This window comes from Buteo buteo, chromosome 16, assembly GCF_964188355.1.
Source record: "Buteo buteo chromosome 16, bButBut1.hap1.1, whole genome shotgun sequence".
NCBI lineage: Eukaryota > Metazoa > Chordata > Aves > Accipitriformes > Accipitridae > Buteo > Buteo buteo.
The window spans coordinates 18,511,663-18,533,145 of NC_134186.1; the positions used below are offsets into that span (position 1 = coordinate 18,511,663).

At 39.2% G+C, this 21,483-nt stretch overlaps 1 protein-coding gene across 3 annotated transcripts in view; it reads right to left on the reverse strand.

The window, feature by feature from the left end:
* Positions 1-7,331: 7,331 nt before the first annotated feature.
* Positions 7,332-21,483, reverse strand: part of DENND5A (DENN domain containing 5A) — a 69,664-nt gene continuing 55,512 nt past the window's right edge. For all 3 annotated transcript variants that reach the window (XM_075048048.1, XM_075048049.1, XM_075048047.1), the window contains 8 exons: positions 17,545-17,666; positions 15,463-15,608; positions 14,782-14,900; positions 13,403-13,584; positions 12,461-12,543; positions 11,039-11,162; positions 9,863-10,031; positions 7,332-9,144 (listed from right to left, as the gene is read on the reverse strand). In XM_075048048.1, the coding sequence (XP_074904149.1) occupies positions 8,961-9,144; positions 9,863-10,031; positions 11,039-11,162; positions 12,461-12,543; positions 13,403-13,584; positions 14,782-14,900; positions 15,463-15,608; positions 17,545-17,666 (1,129 nt within the window). In that variant the 3' untranslated portion in view covers positions 7,332-8,960. The remainder of the gene's footprint in view (positions 9,145-9,862; positions 10,032-11,038; positions 11,163-12,460; positions 12,544-13,402; positions 13,585-14,781; positions 14,901-15,462; positions 15,609-17,544; positions 17,667-21,483) is intronic.

The following is a 21,483-nucleotide window of genomic DNA, read 5'->3' on the forward strand; positions in this document are numbered from 1 at the left end:
CCACTTTCCTTTCGCGCTGGAGCATCAGGCTTCATTGCTTTTGAAATGATCAAAGTTATTCTCTTTCAAAATCCAATGAGAAACAACCCATTGTATCTCCTGGACGGCTTCAGTCTTAGTCAACCTCTTCTATAAATGCATAAAGCTGCTCATTAAACACTCCAAGGATTCTCCAGCCCCGCACCATACCCCAAGCCTCCCCTTACCAACAGAAAGTAATAAATGAATGAAGACTCTCCCGACAGTTTCCACGATCTCATGAATAAACACTCATACTTACGATGGGAATTCGCATATCCACACACCTCTCATCTGGGGATATCAGTCGAGGTGTCTCTACAAACAATTCTCCCAAATGCACGTGACTACCAGCTACCTCACAGAAAAGCTGTGATGTATTTCAGGCACTTTCCAGTCAAGGTTCCTCAAGGAACTTGACCAATATTAATTTAATTAAAATTCATCACAAGATTTGACAAAAGACATGAAATCTACATATGAAGAGCATAGCAGAAAAAACAGTAAAACACATTGAGGAGAAGAGCCATATACCCAAACAACTAAAGCTTCCATACACCCAAACACCTAAAGCTTTCTGAGACACAGTAAAAGCAAAGCATCCTATTTACTTCTGTAAACTAAAATATAAAGTGACGCATAAATATCCGGCGTGCCTGAGCTGGATCAAAAGATCTCAAAGCAGCTTGGAAAACAAACAGCAAGAATATTAAATCTGTCTTGGTTAATGAAACCATTTCTTATACATAAATCTCAAAGTGCTTTGTGAAGGATCCTCGCTATTATTTCACATATAATACTCACTTGTTTATGATGAAGAATTGCCATTAAAATATCTCTTTATAGAAAGGCACAAAAGAGACAGAAGCTCAGACCTCAACTCAGATGTCTTTCTGTAGCCTTTTTAACTATTTCTATTCAACTACAGAGTCACAGTGACAGCTGACCATGCTGGGTATGAAGATCTTTCCTAGGAGAGAGAAGTTAGAAAAATGCTTAAGACTCAGCTTCAGCAAGAAGTTAAGTATGATGAAAGAAAAACAAACGTACCAGGGGCAGTTCAACAGGAATAGACCTCAAATAGCCCACTGTTAGGCTTCTTTTTCAGCAATTAAAAATAAAATAAAATCACAAAGTTTTAGGGAGGAAAATAGCTACTGGTAAGTATCTGCAAAAAGTGTATGCAAACAGGACATTTTCACACATTACGCATACTGATCCTAAAACCAAGAGCAAAGTTTTTGCTCGTCTAGATACTATACAGCATTTTAGTCTTGAACTAAATTTTCTCAGTGTTGCATGGACCAGAGTCCCATTCAGTTACGTTTCACAAACGCTTTGGGGAGAGAGAGGTTTAGGTGCTTTATGTTTGGAGAAAGGCAGCACATCAGAAAACTTGTCTGCTTTTCCCGATCGTACCAATGTGCGCACTACCTTATAATCTTGCAGCACCTAGAACTTCTTCCTGCCAAGACTGTTGGATCTCTTTGGACTGCCAGAAGCACAACACCGCCACGAACACTGTCTGCTGCTCCAAAGGAACTCTTCCATACAGATAAGATCCCCCAATTCCCCCCTGCCCTCCACTTCAAGTATCACTTGAAGTTGCCTCACATTGAGAGATTGAGGCTAAGCTGCCACAGAGCAGCTGGATGTAAAAACTGCTCCAGAAATTCTACACCTGATCTCCTGAGTTGAATACTTCTGTCTGAAAATTTGAATAAAAACTGCTTTATGCCTTATAATCCTCATTAAATTTTGTTATTTAATGATAAGCAAACTTTATCTGAAGACATCCTGACTGCCATTTCATTTGTACTTCGATGTAGTGAGAAGTAGTGGGTCTGCTGGGCTGAGCAGCAGCGCATCATACTGAGCCAAAATTTAACATGACTGAGTGAGCATAATGAGTGCTTGTGCCAGAAGCCGAAAACAACACAGGGCGGGGGTGTGTGGGATGCTGAACAAAAAAGGGAAAGGGGCAGAAAGACAAGAGAGGATATACTTTCAAATATTTCATTATTCCAAAGCTTTTCACACACGTAATTTCTCAGAGCTGTAGTTTCAAGTCTTACTCTTCTCTGTATGTATACTGGGTTTTGAACAATTGTTTTCCTTTGAAATGAATCACTCAAACTTTTGCATTTACACTTTCCATCTTAGTATCCAAGGGCTTTCCACGCTACCAAACAGGTTGTCGAGTTCTACATAAAATAACACATCTTCAGTAATCACCATTCGGTTTTTGCAATTTAACAGTGTCTTTCCTTGGAAGCAAGACCTGCACGTGGCTTGTCTCAAACAGAGAGGAAATCTGGGGTTCCTCTGGTCTCAAGGAGTCTAAAAGACTCTCTCAAGTAATTTATACTCCTTGTCTAAGTCTTTTTATGCCACTGGTAGAAAAACCTCCTTGAAACAAACATCAGATCCACCAGTGATATTTTAAATGTTGCAGAATCTGCATCTTAAATTGCCAGTCACTGAAATGAAGAACAATTCCTGTTTATTGCAGGACTGAATACGCTATGTTCTATTAATGAATATGCGTCTTTGAGTTCATAGGGGAAAAAAAGGAGACATTTTGCTGTGTGAAAGAACTTTTAGGCAAAGACCTGCTTAGTGCAGCTCTTTGACATTTGTATTTCTTTGTGAGAACTTTCCAAGTCGTCACTACAACAAATCATAAAATTTCTAGACCCTTGTGTTTAGAGCAGTTAGTCAACAATCACTGCCTAGCACTCAAACTCTCCTCTCCAGCCGACGTTAATAAGCATCACCTTCTATAAAACCACCTCAGACCTGACATTTGGAAAAGTGCTGTGAACCCAGCAGTTGCACAACACACTTTGCTCACCAAGGCCCCCGTTCTTTTTGTTCCTTCCCCTTGCAGGACGTCTGAAAGATTCGGAGCCACCTGTGATGAAGTGAATGTGTTTCTGAAGCTGCACTTACCTCACAGCTCCATCCAGGCCTGCCCCACGGCCATCCCCGCAGTGCCCTGCAGAGGAATTAGAAGCGGCAGGTCTAACAAGCCTAGGGAATTGAGATAGCCACAGTTTCCAAGAGAGAGAGGCAGGTTTGGCATCTCACACAAGAGCGGAATGCGTGGCAGCAGGTACTGAGTTCATGACTGCACCCCCCCAGACCTATCCAAGGCTCAGGCCACAAGCACCACCTCACCAGAGTGTGGGGCAGGCTGCGTTCACCCTCTCAGCATCTCCCCCAGCGAGCCCACAGGATGACACCATCTGTTGTTACTAGCGCAGAATCACCGCCAGCTCGGGAAGACTGATGTGGTTCCCGCAAGAGAGATCTTAACACTTTTTAATTTTCTTTGCTTAAAAAACTCTCCACCACAGACCAGGGTGTGTGCGGGGGGGAGAAACAAAGAGGTGAGGCAAGCAGAGATACCTCCAAGTAATGATCAAACTCCTTCCCTTCTGCATTTTTCCTGATGGTATAAAACATCCAATGATGATCTCCTACAGTTTAACACAGAGTGAACCCCACCAACCCCGGAACAGCCCTAATTTGAACCACTGTTCCCAGGCTGAGAAAGTTACCTTCTGTATTTGTCAGCTTCAACACAGAAATTTCTCAAAGCAGAAGTTTGCTAACATGCAGGTCAGAAGAATAAGCAAGTCTCTCTGGCTATAGCTGACAAAAGAGAGGGCAGCTCCCTAAAACCACAGGAAAAATAGTGCAGCTGAAGGATGAACTCTTTTTTGCAGACACTGGGCTACTAGGGAATGGCAGAAACCATACAACATGGGGAAAGCAGCATTCAGTCTTCTTACCTGTTCCTGTCACTGTACATGGGGAGGAACTGAGTGACTGAGGTTGGAAAGGACCTTTGGAGGTCATCTTGTCCAACCCTACTGCTCAAGCAGGGATGTCCCAAGGAGTGCATTTTGGATGAAGCAGGAGATGAAAGTGAGTAAAACTGACTTGGTCTCCTTGCTTCTCGTACAACCGACATATAAAAATTCCAGGACATAGGCAGCAGAAAAGTTACAAAAGCGTAACTACAAATGAGTTGCGCTCACATTTGTTTACTACTCCACTCAAATCTAAAAAACTACATTTAATATGCAGTAAGGCAGGCAGAACCAGTTTCAAGGTGAGATAAGCAGAGCAGTATCTAATGAACCAAGATTATACGGGGCTCCACTGTATCAGTATGTACTTCAGATCATTCAAAAAGTGAATGAATGGAGAGGGAAGGAACCATACTTTTGCCTCTGTGCCAGTACAATCCCTCCACCCAGTAATTCCTCCTCTGGGACTATCCGTCAAATTAGATCTTACCCTTGGCAAAGACAGAGTAAAAAAAGTAGGAAACAGACAATATAGGCAATAATGCTTTTGCATGCATGTGTGCCACAGATGTCAGAGATGGAGGACAGTGCTGTTTTCTCACTTAACCTTATATTTGAAGGATCAGATAGTTACATTTCCAACAATTCCTGCTTCTCCACATGGATCCTCTCACATAAAGAGAAAGGTTGAGTATGTGGTACATAGAGGTGACTAACTTTATTTTTCAGAACATAAAATTTGAAGACCTCCACCAAATTTGGTCATTAGGATCAAAAATTGTTCTAAAGGTAGGAAAAAAGCTAATATAAATGGCAGCACATACGTGTGTGTGTACTCACAGACACTTTCCAAGATCTGCTTAGTCCCTTTGCCTTCCTGTTCTCCCCATTCCCCGATTACTGAGTAGGCACCTCTTCCACTGATGGCAGTCTGACTGACAAGAATTGCTTGCGAGAAGGCTACACTGGCGGTGGAGGGAGGCAGGCATTTAGTTGAACAGATCTGATACAAAACTGTACAAAAATCTCTCCTGAAATCAAACACTAGAATGTCATACATACCTGCAGTCAGGCAAAAAGAAGATGATTAGCCAAATTATAAGTACCTTTTGAAAATAGCACATTAATGCTATTTTTCATGTTAGAAGACAAATTTTATTGCAATTCAGCAAATGAGCTACACCTGTAAAACTGTTTTGTATATCCAATTCACATTTAATGTCCAAGGGATTGAAATGTCACAGGAAAAATAAAACAGGAAAACAGTACCTGGTTTTGTCATTATAATGTAAACGTCAATGCCCGCCCTTAAAAAAAACAAAGCCAGTGATTTCCCCACGTAGTAAAATATATAGTTTATAACGTATTAATGCTTTACCTTAGTTTAACAGCCAATCTCTAGGTATAAAATAATGAACTACAAAGATGTGAAGTACGTGTACAATATCTTCACGTATTTTCAAGTATCCTATAGTAACTTGAACTACGGACAAAAATCATTTGACAATATACAGAAAAAGTTAATTCTGAATAGTTTCACTGCAGAAATCTTAACATATTCATGAATTCAAAACACATCAAAAAGATGGATCATCCAGCTAGTAGATCCCATTTGAACAATTTGAAAAACACTCTTTGTAATGGAAAAAGTTGTGGAATAGTTTTCAGTTCATGAATATGTTTTCAGCTACACAATGTCAGATGGTTAAGTTTATGGCAGGTAAAGGCTTTTTTTTTTTGTATAAACTTATCGTCATAGTGTTTCACTACATTTAAATCAAGTCTTTATTAATGTGCATTTTCTTTTTGTATAAAGTGTCATTGTATCAACTCTGACAGCATTAATCAAGGAAGCATAAATAATTGATAGGTGATAGCCTGTTCCTCCCCCCCCCCCAAATCAGGTATCAGCCTGTAAATGTGTTTGGCCAATTTAGCACTATATATTTACTGCATTATGAACTACTTATTTTTTATCATTACATTTCTCTCTATAGAATGCATGTGTGCTGTTAAAAAAAATTATCTTTTCCCATTAACTGTTACCAAAAAAACCCCAAACAAGAAAACAGCATAGCCACATTAACCTGCACCTACTAAACCTGCTCCCTTATTTTAGAAAATTAACAGAGGAAAAAAAAAAAAGGTTACAATTGCAGTATTCTAGAGCTCATTTCTGAACAAAAATTGCAATGCTAGTTTTACAAAGGGAGATGGATTTTACAAAGCTCTAATTAAAAAGATGCTAACTACACCATTTGTTCTTATACAGAGTCATCCAGTTCAGCAGAATGGCATGGAAGGAGCAAATGCTGGATCCTAACATTACTCTGTGGGACTGATGCTAGCTACATCAATGAAAGAAGGAGATTGGTTTGTGGTAAAAACTGAAGAGTGCTAGGGATTATGACTGCTACTACAGACTGAACTGTTCTTAGATATGCCAACCAAATCTCTTCCCAAAACCCTAGCCTGGGCTACCACATAGCTATATTTAATATCTCAGTCTTCCTTGGTGGCCTCTGGATCCAACAAAACCAACATTTTTTCAGCTGCATTTCAGAATCTTCTACTGGTCCTTCAGTGGAGCAAATCCTTCCAGACTTGGAAGTCCATAACAAAAAGTGCTTTGAATCCTCACAGGATTAAGCATAGACCCCCTATAAGAGAAGGAGGAAGGGGCTATCACAAAGCGGTCTTTCCTGTGAAAATAAAGTAACTGAGGAGCTGGGAAGATGACCTCTGCATCTTCCTTTTGCATCTGGACAGCTAGCACACAGGGTGCTGTCTCTGATGGACAGCATCACCCTCATGTGCTAGCCAAAGAACCCACCTCTTGAGAACCAGCAAACCCCAGCCTGTGTTCAGGTATCGCTAACTGTCATAATGAGGCCAAAAAGATCCACACCAGAGCAAGCCATTAAACCAATCATGCCACACTAGGTGAACTTGTGTAAAGAAGAAAAAAAGAAAAAAAACCAACCTTAATTCAGGGTTAATTACCTCATGCAAGATAAAATTAATCCATACTTAATACTATGAGAGATACGGTTTCAACAGGATCGACTAATCTGTTATGGTCAAAATAATTAATGCAACCCTCCTTTCTTACATAGACATATTCCCTCTGAAATACACAGGCCTAGTAAAGTTGTCTTACATATAGCTGAAAGCACTGTAAAATTATTTTTTTTTGCTATTATTAATATATAAACAAGCAATTTGGGGCAAGCATATACAGATTATCCCAGCATATTAAATTGAATACATGAAATTCTTAGAATAAAGTACATCTGTTTTATTTTTGCCCTTCCAAAGCTGGAAAAAACCCAACAAAACCAAACTTGCACACACAAAATACTTCTGTGAACTGCTTCTGTAAGCTCCAGGCTGTGAAAGAATTCACACCCACCCAGCATGAGGAATGGCTTAGACATTGCCCTTACATCTTCCTAATGCTACTGTGAAATCAAAAAAGAATCTTGCTCTGATAAGTAGTGACAAAGGAACTTCTCAGTTTAATAATGAAATAAATAGGACAAAAGTAAAAATAGTCAAAAATTTAATACATGTGCTATACTTATAAATTATGGAAATAAAACTATCACAAGATGTGACTATGCTGTAGGTAAAGAAAAGGTGCTACAACATTGTATGAACCAAAAAACTTGGACTCTGCTTCTCAAGAGAGACAATACTGAGATAAGTTTATACAGTGGAGACCTCTTAAATACATAGCCCTGAACTTCTGTACAGTAATTTGTGATGCTGATAAATCAGCCTGTTCTTAAGTCACATATTCATTTCAAAGATATTTTTGATCAGAGGATTCAAATGAATGGAGATGCTTTTAGGCATTTGCCAAGTTCCAGATCTCCAATAAATTAAGCTTTCAAAATGTTTGTGTTTTATTATAGAAGTGGACTAAAGCTTTCTCTGCTAAAAACAAAAGTATCCCAAAGGAAGCAGACTGTGACAACCGGACCCAAGACATATTCATTCAAAAGGAAAAAAAGAAACCTTACCACTCACTGTCTTTTCAGAAGAATTAAGAATTCCTTATATTTGTTAGTAAGGTATACCATTATTATTTTGTGAGGGCATAAACATCTTCATTTAGTCATCTGGCATTTGGGGAACTCATGCCCCTCTTTATTAGCAGTTAAGAGAATTACCAGCAGCAACCATATACCAAACTTCAAAAGGCTGGTTCAAGTGGAAACATTTTTGTGTTGTGAACAATTATTCCAGGTTTTTCATTTAAGTGGGCTGCACTGTAAATTCTGAATTGCAACATAATATAGCCAGTTGTATCATAGAAGATTAGAAGATTTTTTTTTTTTAAAGACAAACTTACAAAACATAACAATAGGTTAAATAAATAAAAAACATCAGTTAAAAAACACACTTAATTTCTTCTGTGCAATTACGTACCAATATGAAAAATATTACTTTGATCTCTGCACATTTCATGGTTCAGTCTCCTGCATTTCACTAAAAATAATACTGACAACAAAAATAAAGGAAAAAATGATTTGTTGACAAATCAGTGCTTTGGAGATATTAAAAAAAAAAAAGCACACATCAGATTTGTAGTTCCCTTGCAGCAAAACATGACCCAATACGTTAAAAATCAAACATCGGTAATAATGTTAATATATAAAATATTAGTTTAAAAACTATAGAATGACCTTCTCAGCAGAAATGGAGTGTATACATTGGGTTCTATGACATACAGCATATCTGAAGGCAAGTTTACAGAATGCTGAAAGGCTCACTGCACATTTTCTATGGCAAGGAAATACTGCAGCTTTAAAATAAGCTGCACAATACTCATCTCTATCTCTTTCACATGAAAGTGTGTAAAAAGCAAATCGGCAAATAAACTCTAAAATAGATTTATACCAAAATCCTCTTTTTTACATTGAGTTTACAGCTTCTATCCATTTGCCTGTACTATTTTTGGAGTTTCCTTCAAGAAAAGTCAAAGTTGCATTTTAGGGCCATGAACGAGTTCACGATACAATGTACTGGCAGACAGAACTTTTGCATACTAACAAGCTTCACTCCTTGTTGCTTTTTTCTTTTTTTTTTTAAAGACAGTTTCTCCTGTGGGACAAGAGGTCAAATATCGATTCCTTTGACAAGAGATGCCTCCAGCGTAATGTTGAACTCCTGCAAGGTCTGCAGCACTCGAATCAAAGAATTCACAAGAGTATGGTCCTTAATCAGTGCTATGTCTTCATACATCTGTGCTGTAATTGGGCAATCTGCAAGCAGGGCGATCCAGTGATGCAAAAGGTGGTCTCTGACAAAGTGGCAATTTGCAATTTGGAAATAAAAATAAAGCCAAGTTAATTTCTCATTTTCACCGACATGATTTTTATTCTTTGCCTTCTAAACAGACCTACCATTTTCTCTGCATATTTTTATAAGACAGGGAAGGGGGACTCACTGTCTGTGGAACTTGTTTAACAAGGGAGCGTTCATGAGAGACACTTTTCCACCCCTCCCATCAGAAGATACGGTTCCCAGGAGGCCTGGAAGTCCCAAGCAGGCCCAAAGTCACTAGCCTCCCCATTGTCTTTGTGTCAAGAGGCTTCTAGATAGTCCCAGCTTCCCTCCTACCCATCTCCTACAGTGAATAGGTGAAGAGTGGGGAATTCACTCAGCCATTAACTGGAGAGGCCTCACCACTGGATGGTTTTCTGTTTCTATCTTCTCTCCTTGCTAGCTGTATACGAGAGGGAGGCTATTCACACCAGCCTACTACCTTTTTCTCTTGATTCAGTGGCTCAGCTCTTTGGGATATTCAGTTTTGTATGTCAGATTTCCCACGCTTCACGTGCCTAAGAACTCAGTGAGGGCATGGTTCACTTAATCCTTCTTCAGTTACATCAGAGAACTGCGTAAGTAATAGTCAAACTGCACAACCCGGCAGTTGTGTGGCTTTATCTTACTAATACGCAACATCTTTTTCGTTTTATTAAAATATCAATAGTAATAACAAAGAAGTTTGTTTATACCTGGCTCCAAGACACACCAGCATCTGAAACTTGCCATCCTTCCCAATGTTTCTAGGGGTGTTGTTGATAGCAGTGATAAAGCGACAGAAATTCCTGGCCCTTGTCTGCCAGTTCTCTTCTGGGACCATCTCATTCTGCTCAAGGGTCTCATAGTAAGTTTGTGCTTTTTCTTAAAAGAATGGTGGGAGATAATGAAGTTTAATCAGTGCATATAGCATTTCTAAAATATCTGAAATATCATTCTCCTGTGCTTGGAATAAAATAATTAGGCACTATGACCATCAAATTTAATACCACCTCAGTATAACACTTTCCCTGTAAGCAAGCTTACAAAATCCGTAAGGCTATCTGATGCTCATATTGGACTGTTGGCAAACCAGCATGAGTGTCTGTGTCGTGGAGGGGACAGCTGGAAGTTGAAAGGCCTAGATTCAAAGCTCATCCATTAATTTCCTGAAAGGGTACATTTAGGCCTTGTTTTTTAATGTTTGATTCAGTCCTGTGTTCCCCATGTGTAAAACTGGGATTCCACTTCCTTCCCTCTGAAGAGTGCTAAAGAGGTTCTCCTATCGACTGAATGTTGAGATGCTACAGTAAAACAATAAGGAGAAGAGTGATGTCAAAGTACCTACTCAAAACACAGAAACACGGTTAAAAATAATGCCTTTTCTAAAAGGTATTTGGGTACTCAGTTGATTTATTCAACTCTATGTCAAAGGATCTAGACCACTGTGTAAAAAATGTATGCTTATAACCCCTTTATTACAATGTCCAGTGAGTACCAATAGCACTAGATCCATCTGTTGTACTTTATAAGGCAACTCAACCTCTTAAAAGTGTGATTGCTTTCAGTATACTCAATTAAGAACAAGGTTACCATATGTCAACTCACCACCTTATTTAAATAATTCTTCCTCACTAAGAAAGTTTGTTTTACACTACTACTGCTAGAAGTCCAGTTACTGTACTAAGTACAGTGTCAACTTTGGCAGAAGACAGATGCTCTTTCTCTCAACAGTATGAGGAGGTAAGAGCTCTTAGGGCAATTCAGATACCAAGATGCCTCCAAGAAGTATGCTGTTCACACCAGCTGAGACACAGTGGCAATGGTACAGAACACAGATGGATACATTTCAAAGACACAAACAGGCTCTTGTAGGTCTTCCTCCCACTTACCTAAAAAATCCCAAATAAAGACGTTTTTGAAGAGTCTCGGTGATTTAAACCCATGCTGAAACACTTGCTCAAGAGCTGAAACAAGTCCACTTTCTCCACACAGCAAGAGCGTCAGACTGCCTCTCTGCCAAGCACACAAAGAAAGCACACACACTTATTGTCTCACTTTGGAAGTCTGGGACACAGAATTGTCTCATGCACGCATTACTGAAACCAGCTTTTAAATAAATATGCCCAAAGTTACAGTCTACTATCAAACAGTGGCCCCAGACAGGATGGCCCAGCTCTCAAGTCCTGAGCATTCAAAAATGTGTTGACCTCTCTAAGAACGAGGCTGAAGAAAGCAGTCTCAGGGCCTCATTGTCATCAAATGAAGCCACAAAAAGGCCAAGATAAGATCATGAGCAGGTTTTACCTATAGTGATGACCACTGTAAAGAAAATTAAGAAAATACTTTCCTCTTTTACTAAGTAATAAAGATCACAAGTCCATTGTAGCAGGTGCCTCAGACTGTTTGCTTATCAACAAACCCAACACATTTAATGCAATTTTTAAACTTCAGAAAAAACATATTCTTCTTTAGAACATGATGGTAAATTCTATTTTGCAAAACCAGCCACTTGAGATTATTGTGTAAATGTGATCATCAACCAGAATTATACTGGATATGAATTTGCCATGCTATACTGAACTTAGAAAAGATAGGTGCAGAAGGAATGGGAGAACCTATTTGTAAAAAATTAATTACTTTCAAGAGATACCCAAACAGTGCTCTACACCACTCTGGCTCACAAGGGCTAGATTGTTATGGTTTGACAGAGGAATGCTTCTTAAGTTTGTTCCAGGAAATAACTGCTGTGTCAGTTAAGATGATTACATGTATAACACAGAAGTGTACTGGAGTCTTTGAGAGCACTTCTGCTTCACTTGCGGAGGGGGTGGGGGCAGGTGTTTGAGTGTGGGTCTTTTTTTGTTTCTTTTGGTGTGGTTTTTTTTTTAAAAGCGGCCCATGGGTTTTCACATTTTAAGTAGCAAAGATAATGCAAATCATGCACTAAAAAAACCCTACTCAGTCCTCAAAGTAGATGTAAAATGTCAGTTAATCCAGAACAAACTAAACAGAAGGCAACACTCTTGACAGTGGTACAGGTAGGATCCTTGGCAGAATTTGACAACACAATTTCCAATACCAGAATGTTAACATTGTAATTAACAGAATGCTCCAGTTAGCAGCACAACTGAGGTACTTAAGAATGTACTATTCCAACAGTGTAGTCTCAGCATCTCATTTTTCCTCCACTTAAGAAATTTTCAAACAGATTGCTGTTCATTCAGTTTAGTTATTTCTGTTATATAGTCTCCAATGCTTACTAACAAGAGTTTTAAGACAGGAGTGCCACAACACAGACGACAACTCCTCACCTCCTTCTCTGGCTTGTGGAAATGCTTGACAATACCATTGACAGCTTCACCAATAGCTTCTTGTATCTGACCAGTATTTAACTCTGCAAAACACAAAAATATACCCAGTCACTCTGTAACGACTTGAGAAATTGTACCTGTGCATGAGGGATAAGGCATACCACAAAAAAAGAAGAGGAGCACGAACCAGTATAACTTATGCTGTTAGTGAAAAGGTGCTAGACTGTGGGTAATAGAAATCCAGTTCTACTTTTATTCACTGTGGAGGAGGTAGAAACGGAGATGGCTTGATTTTATATCGAGGTTTACACTGTGGTGTTTCAACACAGCAACAGGTAGAAAGGGGTTTTACATATTATGTATATTTTCAGACCAGGGCTCAAAGCTAAGAAAAGGAGCTGTGCTTTGATTAGGACCACCAAATCTGGACATCCTGGAAATACTTCCTGTGGTAGTTTCGCTGTAAACACAAGCATATTTGGGAGCAAAGTAACCACATGATTTATCAGGAATAAGACAACCCTAGAACAGCGATCTCAATTGAAAACTAAAGTCCATGAATAGAAACCACTAGCAAGCTTTTTCATCCATGAAGAATAGATAGAGACAGGACAGCAAATTTCTACCTTCCTCCATAGCATTCATTCCATAGATGGAGGACAAGAATACAGAAAACACCACTAGGGGAGCTAAGCACTGGACCAGGAGTCTAGAGACATCTTCCTTCCATCCTTGGAGACTTTCAAAACTTGAGTAGTTAGAACAGGTTGCTCAGGATTGTAATTCAGAAGTTAGCTGGACTTTGAGCAGAGGTTTGGGCTGAGTTTCACAGGTCCTCTCCAAGCTACAGTTCTAAAATACATGAAAACTTGCAGTTCTGTTTGCAAGCAGCTCTTGTCAGACAATGATGCAGAACAGTACAAGAGATCCCCTACCACTCACTTGGCTTATTGTTTGGCGATATAGTGACAAATCTTCTGATCATGCTTGGTGACTGCTGCAAAGGAGGGGTTCGGCACTGCCGCTCATCAACCTCAGTGTGGGAAGTCAGCAACTCTCCCACCAGGATCCTCTCTAAGCTGCCATCATCCATTCCCTTTCCAAGCCACCTTCCACAGGGAAACCTAAGAACATAAAGCAGATGTGTGATTCATGCCCTTCAACCTAGATTCAGTTCCATGCCAAAGACTTTAAGCAGTTTCATAAAACCCAAATTCTGGTAGTACAGTTATTAGAAATACTTCACTCTAGCAACAAATAACAAAGTCTTGGGTTTGGCTTTTGCCAGCAGAGGGAGCAAAAGTAAAACAGCTTTTCAGTTCCAAGTTTGTGCTAAATATCACACTAGATGATCTGCAAACAGCGGCAGATTTTGTCTTGCGTCCTACATGTAGCACATGATTTGAGGGCTGCAGAGGAAAAAGATGTAGAAGGGGAAGACCCACTACACACTATAGGTGTGTGGTGAAATACATCTATGCTTTCACTGAATACGTTACATAGTAGGCCAGCCACAAAAAAACCTAACCCCCAAACATATACTTAAATGCCAAAACACCAAAGCACCTATTCAAATTGGGATATTAAATCAGACACTAGAAAGCACATGTGCTCACTTGCTCATTATCACTTTCTATGAAACAGCATTAATATCAGTTTAATCAGCTTAATCAGAAAACTGAACAGCATCCAAAAATAGAATCTTGCCTCTTCATTTAATTACAAACAAACTGGCACAGAGAACTGAATGGACTTATCCACCAATTTGTCACCAACATGAGCCTGACAGTTTCTCTAAACAAAGGACAGGGCATAAAACTATGCTGTAACCAACACAAATAGATTTAATTCTTACTGTAAACCTTATTCCTTTACTTTCACTATGCAAACACAGGTTTCTAACACTCATAAGCCCTTGTGTTCCAGCTTGTGTCCAAAGGTCTCTGTATAACACCTAGAGCACTCAGCCTTGATATAAAATACACCACCCATATTTGGTAAGCAGCAAGCTCTAACTTGCTATTTCTTCCTTGGACTCAAGGTAGATTATTTTTAAGATGTGCAACAGTCAACTCATCTTCTCCACCAGTGTTTTGAGGCTAGACATGAGCATCTGTAAACTGAAATGTCCGTTTAAATTTTAAGAATCACTATTTGTTTAACACCAGAAGCCAAATGATCTTTTTTTATGCCTTCAGGTAGCAGGAACTGTAGACACAAAGTCCCAGAAGATTAGACCTTTCTAATCAAACAAGCCCTACTGTGCCAGCTCCCTGCAGAAATTCTACTTACCTAACATGAAACATCGGGATGATACTTACTTGTAAGTATGCCCTGTTATTTCATTTCTGACCATAACATATTCCACTAGCCACTTGGCATACAGCCCTGAATTATCATGTCCTATTTGCACTGTGGTCAGTTTTCCCAGGTTCTGGCACTGCAAATTAAACAAAGAGTTTGTCAGAGTAAACTGAAAGAGAACATCATGTTGGAAGAGTAAACTATTAGAGAACACGCTCAGACAGGGAATCAGAAATGTGGTTCTCCTGACTGAAAGATTGATTCTGCGCTTTTTAGGCGTAGGTTGCTTTATTTGTTTGTTTGCTTTGTTTTGTTAAATACTATTTTGATCAGCAGAAAGAACATCAGTTGAACTAGATTTTTCCAGTAAATTTTAGCCAATGTGCACACACAAAAATCAGAGCAGAATCACTTCTTTGTTTCCAATCGAAGAGGATATGACACCTCCCACCATTACAGCACAAAGCTGTAAAATAAAGACAGTCTTGTCCATCCTTGCACGAAGGATTTGTCAGTCATTTTGCTCTGCATGTTATTAAATATAGATTAAATTTGCTATGTACAAGCACAGGAAGTATTTGCAAGTAACCACACAGGCTAAAGATATGAATTGTATGGCAAGATGGTACAGCAAGGGAAAAATTTAGAACTGAACAAACAGAACACCCAAAGCATTTCTTGTATCAAGCAATACAAACCTCAAAAGTCATTTCTAATATATTCCTGGGAATCTGCAGGACTCCTGTTTCACCCAGCTCTCCCGAGATACAGATCCAAGGATTTGCTGTAAACATGGAGCCACCAAGTTTCTTGCTAGGAACAATCAATATATGGTATGGTATCACTGCAAACACAAGAAGAAATAATGCTTCAAAAATGAAGAAGGATAATGATGTAACCTCTTTAATGAAGAGAGGGGGAAATGATAAGTCATAAAATACCGCAGTACCATGAAATGTTAAAACAACATCAGAGCCGCTATTTAATCATGCTAACACTCGCACACTAAGCAATGACTGACAATCAGGAAGTGTACACATAGCAGTCATTAAGAAGCAGAGCTGATAGCAAAACACTGTCAAGTGAAAAAAGAAATATGGATGGAATAATGCCTTCATATGGGTATAATACTTTTTCATTTACCAGCCTCAAAACATGTCATGAAAATGGTTACTTGTCCCCAGCTTAGAGACAAAGAAGTAAAGACAGAATATTCGTGTATCCATTGTAGTTCAGCATGCAACTCAATGCTCAACTCCTAACTGCCTGCTTTTGTGTGTGTGTGTGCATGCATGTGTGCACACTACAAAACTAACACCAATTCCCATTCAATAACTAACCAAAGTCTTTGTTTGCAGGGCTTGCTTGCAGCAGCATTCACTACTATGGCTGAACACATTCAGTAAAAATACATTCTAATGCTGCAAGTTTCTCTGTACCATGTTGCTCTTAGTTATGCTAACTGTAGGACTTCTTGATTTTAAAAAGAACAAACAACTTTCTTCCCCTTTCACTGGCACCACACACATGCTCAAACACTTTCTGGTCCCCTGGTTTACCAGTGACTAATTCAACATAGCATCACCTGAGTTACAGCCCCTTCTCTGACTCAGGAGGCTCCTGAGGAAATGCATGTGCTCTTCAATTGCCTAGCATCTCATGCACAGCCCCCTATTAACCAAACTTTTATAACAAAATCCAATTATCTGAATGGTCACTGCGTTTCTTGGCAATCTGCCCTTCTTTTATAGTGCATAAATGGATTACAGTTAGGGCTTTTCAGCTGAGGCATTTAATACATTTCTCCTTCAATACCTCCTCAGTTGTCAGTGCCCTCAAGAAAGCATTTGGTGGTTGGATTTTCTTAAAAGCTTGATGCTTGTAGCATTTAAGAATTAATTAAAATGTTTCCCTTTTTGTTTTCTGTGCTGATAGTCTTAAAGTAAGTGATAATTTAACTGCATCCAGCAGACCAGATTTTAGCATCATCCAGAACTTGCCCACAAAACCAAAAACCATTTTGCTCAGGCGTCCACTTGCTCTGTCTTTCATACACACAAATATGGATCATAACATACCATCAAGTGTAGTTCCTACTATGGGGCCAAAAGGGTCCTTTCACACACACACAATTTTATAAGCCTTGCTGAAGTCTTTCCTTATTCCACCTTACTAGTGAGGTCCTGTGGCAGCAGGCACACAAACACATGAGAACTCTGTAACACATTTAAGCATCAGCAACAACAGGTTAAAAGTTTCTCTAGGACATCTTTTTTTTTAAAAAAAAAAAAAAAAAAAAAAAAAAGAGTACTTCAATGTGTTGCAGAGTTCTGATGCAGCCCTCGATGGCATTTCATTGTTATCCCAAACTCAGAGATAAGCATGCGGCAAAGTAGGCTGAGCATGAAAAGAGGAAGTTTTTTTGTTTTCTTTTTAACTCCTAGCGCGTGTTAATATTCTTACCTTGAAAATGAACAATCCATACTGTTCTTGTTTAGTATGATGCAAACAAGCTCACCACAAAATTTTCTGTTGAGAACTCTCCCCCAACTAAAAGGATTAAAGCTGCGTATTTTACCAAGTTAGAAACAAAAACCTTTAGTGACACAGAGAGAGACACCAGAAAAGATCATAGAAATAGTGATAGAGCATACACAGATGGATACCAGGAAGAAAGCAGAACAATTACATTATGGCATGCTGCTCAGAGCTGTTTAGAATTTTGAATAAGGACTTAACCAAATCTGGAAGTCAGAGTTCCAGGGAAAGCAAATACTTACAGATTGTTGTGAAAACATTGGTAAAGCAAAAGTAATCAACAGCATTGAATGACAGGAGATGATATAAGAATTGTTCTTTCTCATCATCACAGCGGAGGAATGCATAACGCTTGTAGAGTTTTCTGACAAAGCAAAACAAATAATCTGTCATAGTAACAAAATGCTTTCAGTGAAATGTTTTCTATTGTGCATATTTATTAGGTAAACTAGGAAGAATGAGCAAGCAATTACAAATGACAAGTGATGCTGGTAGAGCCAACAGTATTTAATGTGCCAACATATATCGACACTCTGCAAGTCTTAAGTCTCCCAAGTGCATCAGAGCAATACTTCACACTATTTGCCACCCCTCGAAAGCAAGGTTTGGGGTGGTCTAAGGGTCTTCTCCCACCCAAGAACACCTCAAAAGATGGAAAAAAGGAATTTTGTACTTTCTTGGAAAAAAAATCTGACTTCTTTTGGCCATCCATGTAAAATGACAGAACTGAAGAGAGTCCTCGTAAGTTACTTCTGAGCAGATGGTGCCGTGGGAGAGTCCTCCAGCACATGACATAAGACAGTTAGAAGACTGTTTTCAAAGGACACTAGGGCAAACACTGGGACTATCTGCTTGTATTAGGTTATAGGGGATAACCCAGGGCCTACAACAACCCGCACATTAAGCTAGGGAATAGCTTCACTGTTGACAGTGCACAGCTCCTGACATAACCAAAACCATAAGCATGCAAAGGTGGCCTAAAGTCCTACTGTTCCCTTTTACTGGGTTGCAAACTGTTTACTAGGACTGCAACACTGCACAGAACTGCAACTTCTTTTAAGTGAAAATATCAAAAGATGTAGCTCAGTAGCCTTCTCTCACCAGTGGAGACACTAACGCCTATGCAGAATAATGCACTGTAAATGGAAACAATCTTATATAATTATTTAAATTACTCAAACACATTAGAGAATTTAACACCGCAAGACCTGCAACTGAGAAACCTTGAAGAGAATTTATAACCTCTACCTTTCCAAGTGCAAATTTTGACTGGAAAATACTCAAAGTTACTCACTCGTACATAGCAATCACTGCTATTTTTGTTAATTATGCAACCAATAAATAATACCAGTGTTGGTGAATAATCGTAAAAGAGCATGCCGAGATGCATCAAAATCCAACTGACACTAGAGGAACATTCAAAGTGTCATGAATGCATGAATTAGGTGTTAGAAATGCTGACACAGCCATGGATAGGTTGTTCCTGCCAGGAGGGCATCCTGACAACTCCCCTCAATCTCAGATACCAGTTACAAAAAAGTCAGCAATAACTTACCAAGCCAGAAATGTGCAAAACAGATCAATGATGATTAACACACGCACATATTCTCACTTACATAACAAACATCACACTAGAGACTGATGGGAAATGCTCAATGGAAATAAAGATTCTGAGCCTCAAATCAACATAACCTGCCTGTAGCCACAAGAATAGCAAACCCACAAAGGTCTCAGGGGTGACTGTGTCCGTGTTTCATTTGAACAATCTGAACCACTTTGAGACACCCTGTCCACAAAGGTATGTGCTGTCCTGCCTTTTCAAAGTGTAAGATTTCTCAGTTTACTTGTGCATGTAAAGGTCTCAGGGGAGTGAAGCTATGTGATTTCCTTCTGTTCCCTAACTCTACTCACTTTGCAGACTAGAAAGAAGCCAAACTTGTTTCAGTTTTCTTATACATATATTATTTTTTTTTTAGCAAATGCAAAGTGAAGAGAATGGGTTAATTAAAATATCTAACAGTTGCTTCAAAAAAGAACAACACACAATCATGTTAACTGTAAAATGGCAGAAGTTGCACAATTACTTTTAGTACCTCACTGAACTTGGCACTGCTTCCTCTAAAAGCAAAATGGAGCACACTTTAAATCCATGCTGCCTAGAACACCCTTCTTTAAGTAGGATACCTAAATACGCAGCACAAAGCACACAGGATTACAAAGAGTTGATGTCACTCCTATGCAAGTTGCTCCTCTGCTTCATTTTAAACATATTTTTGCTGCTGACTCACTCTGCTCTAGAGAACCAGAATCTGTCTGATAGATGAGCAGTACATTGGTCAATGTTAAGAGAGATGGGGTTTTTTCTTCTTTTGGGGAGCGAGGCAGGTGGGGCACATGGAGTGTGGTGGTGTGTGGAAAGTCCTCTCACAGCACATGTTCTGCACAGGACAAGCACTGCTAAATTTAACCTGATCTGGACTGTTGACTTCACTGGAGTGGCTTAACCTTAATTTAGAGATACAGGTAGATTTATTAGCTATCCTCACTCCGTCCTTCACCTTTTCCTTGCTTGCTGTTGGAAGGCCACAGCTTCATCAAAGTCCAGCATAATTCAGTACAAGGCAAATCTCAAATACTTAGCAGTTGGGGCTCAGGGGGATTGCGGGAGGGCAGACATTTCTTGGAAGGTGGTGTGAGTGGGAAGAGAGGAAAGGAAGAGTAGCCAGCATAGGTTAAGCTGTCTCCAAAAAGAAAGTCTTCAACTAAAGCTGATGACAATTACTAGGGCTCATACAGCAGAACCTTTAATTTCCACACAGTAAACACTATATCCAATCTTATCAGCAATACGTTCTTTTTCTGCACAGATTATACTAAATAAACCTCAAACTGTTACTCCTAAAACAATTAGTATTAAATATGGCCTGTACTCTGATTTGCGCAACTATTTACAAAAGAATTATTTATGTTTATGAAGATAATATAACACGCATGTGCTCTGGACATCATCAAGTAAGTCCTGCTGCTGAGCCTTTCTCCTTTTGCCCTTAAAGATGCGTACTTACAGGAAGCACTAGCACAGAGTACTTTTGACAGAGTTTAAGTGAGCAGTATTTGGAACTCTCTACAGGTTCAAGTCTTTAGTTTTCACTCACACCCCCCTCATACTTTATTTACTTCTCCCATTTTCTTCCTATGGTACAATTACTCTTTAAATAGTGTTTTGGGTCTCAACGGTTGGGTCTTTTCATAATTTTTTTATGACTTCATATACAAGGAATTTAAAGTCATGTATACTGAAATGTTTAGGAGAAGTAATAAAGACAAGAAATGGATCATAATAGCAGATATTTGACTATAAGGAAAGCAATTCACCTTACATTCTTAAGCAGGCTGTAAATGCAAAATCTTTACGGTGTAGGAGAGGACAAACCAAGCTGAGACACTGTCAGTTTGATCTAGAGATGTGGACAGTCATGCCCTGAAAGATTTAGATGGAAGATTTCGAAAGATTACCAGATCTTATCTTGAGATTATTGCCCCAAAATGAGATGCAAGAACTGATCATCACAGCCTTTCTAGTCACCTTCAAGGTACTGCACGTATACCATTCATCTGCTCTCTTAAAATCAACTTCTGGTGTGGTTTATCTACATTATTTTACGTATCACTAAAAGGAGTTACAAGAATGTCTCAAGTTTGGAGACAGAAGCGAGAAGCTAAGGAACAGTCACTTTGAGTCACAGTAAACAGAACCACAGAAGCACATCTGGATGTGCCTTTACACTCTTCATATCATGCCAGAACTGCAACCAGGGCCTAAGCTGCACTTTGCCAAGCATTCCAAAAACACACAAACAATCCAAGGAAAACAAAATATCCCACAGTTACAGAAAGGGAGGCAGGATAAAAAGCTTGAGTCAGCAAAGTAGTGGTGTTTGGACCTGCGCCCTGTTTCATTTAATCCCTAACAATTTTTGAAGATTTCACCTCAAAGTTGCAGACAGGCTACACTCACAGAACTGATTCTGTACCTGAAGAACCCCAGCATTGAATCATAATTCCCAAATGGCTCACACACAGGTACAGAGACACACTTGGAAGGCTGGTTTTTTCTATTCCTTTTGTACACTGCTAAGCAGATGGAAGAACAGGCACTTCTGGGTTTTTGAAGTCAAACA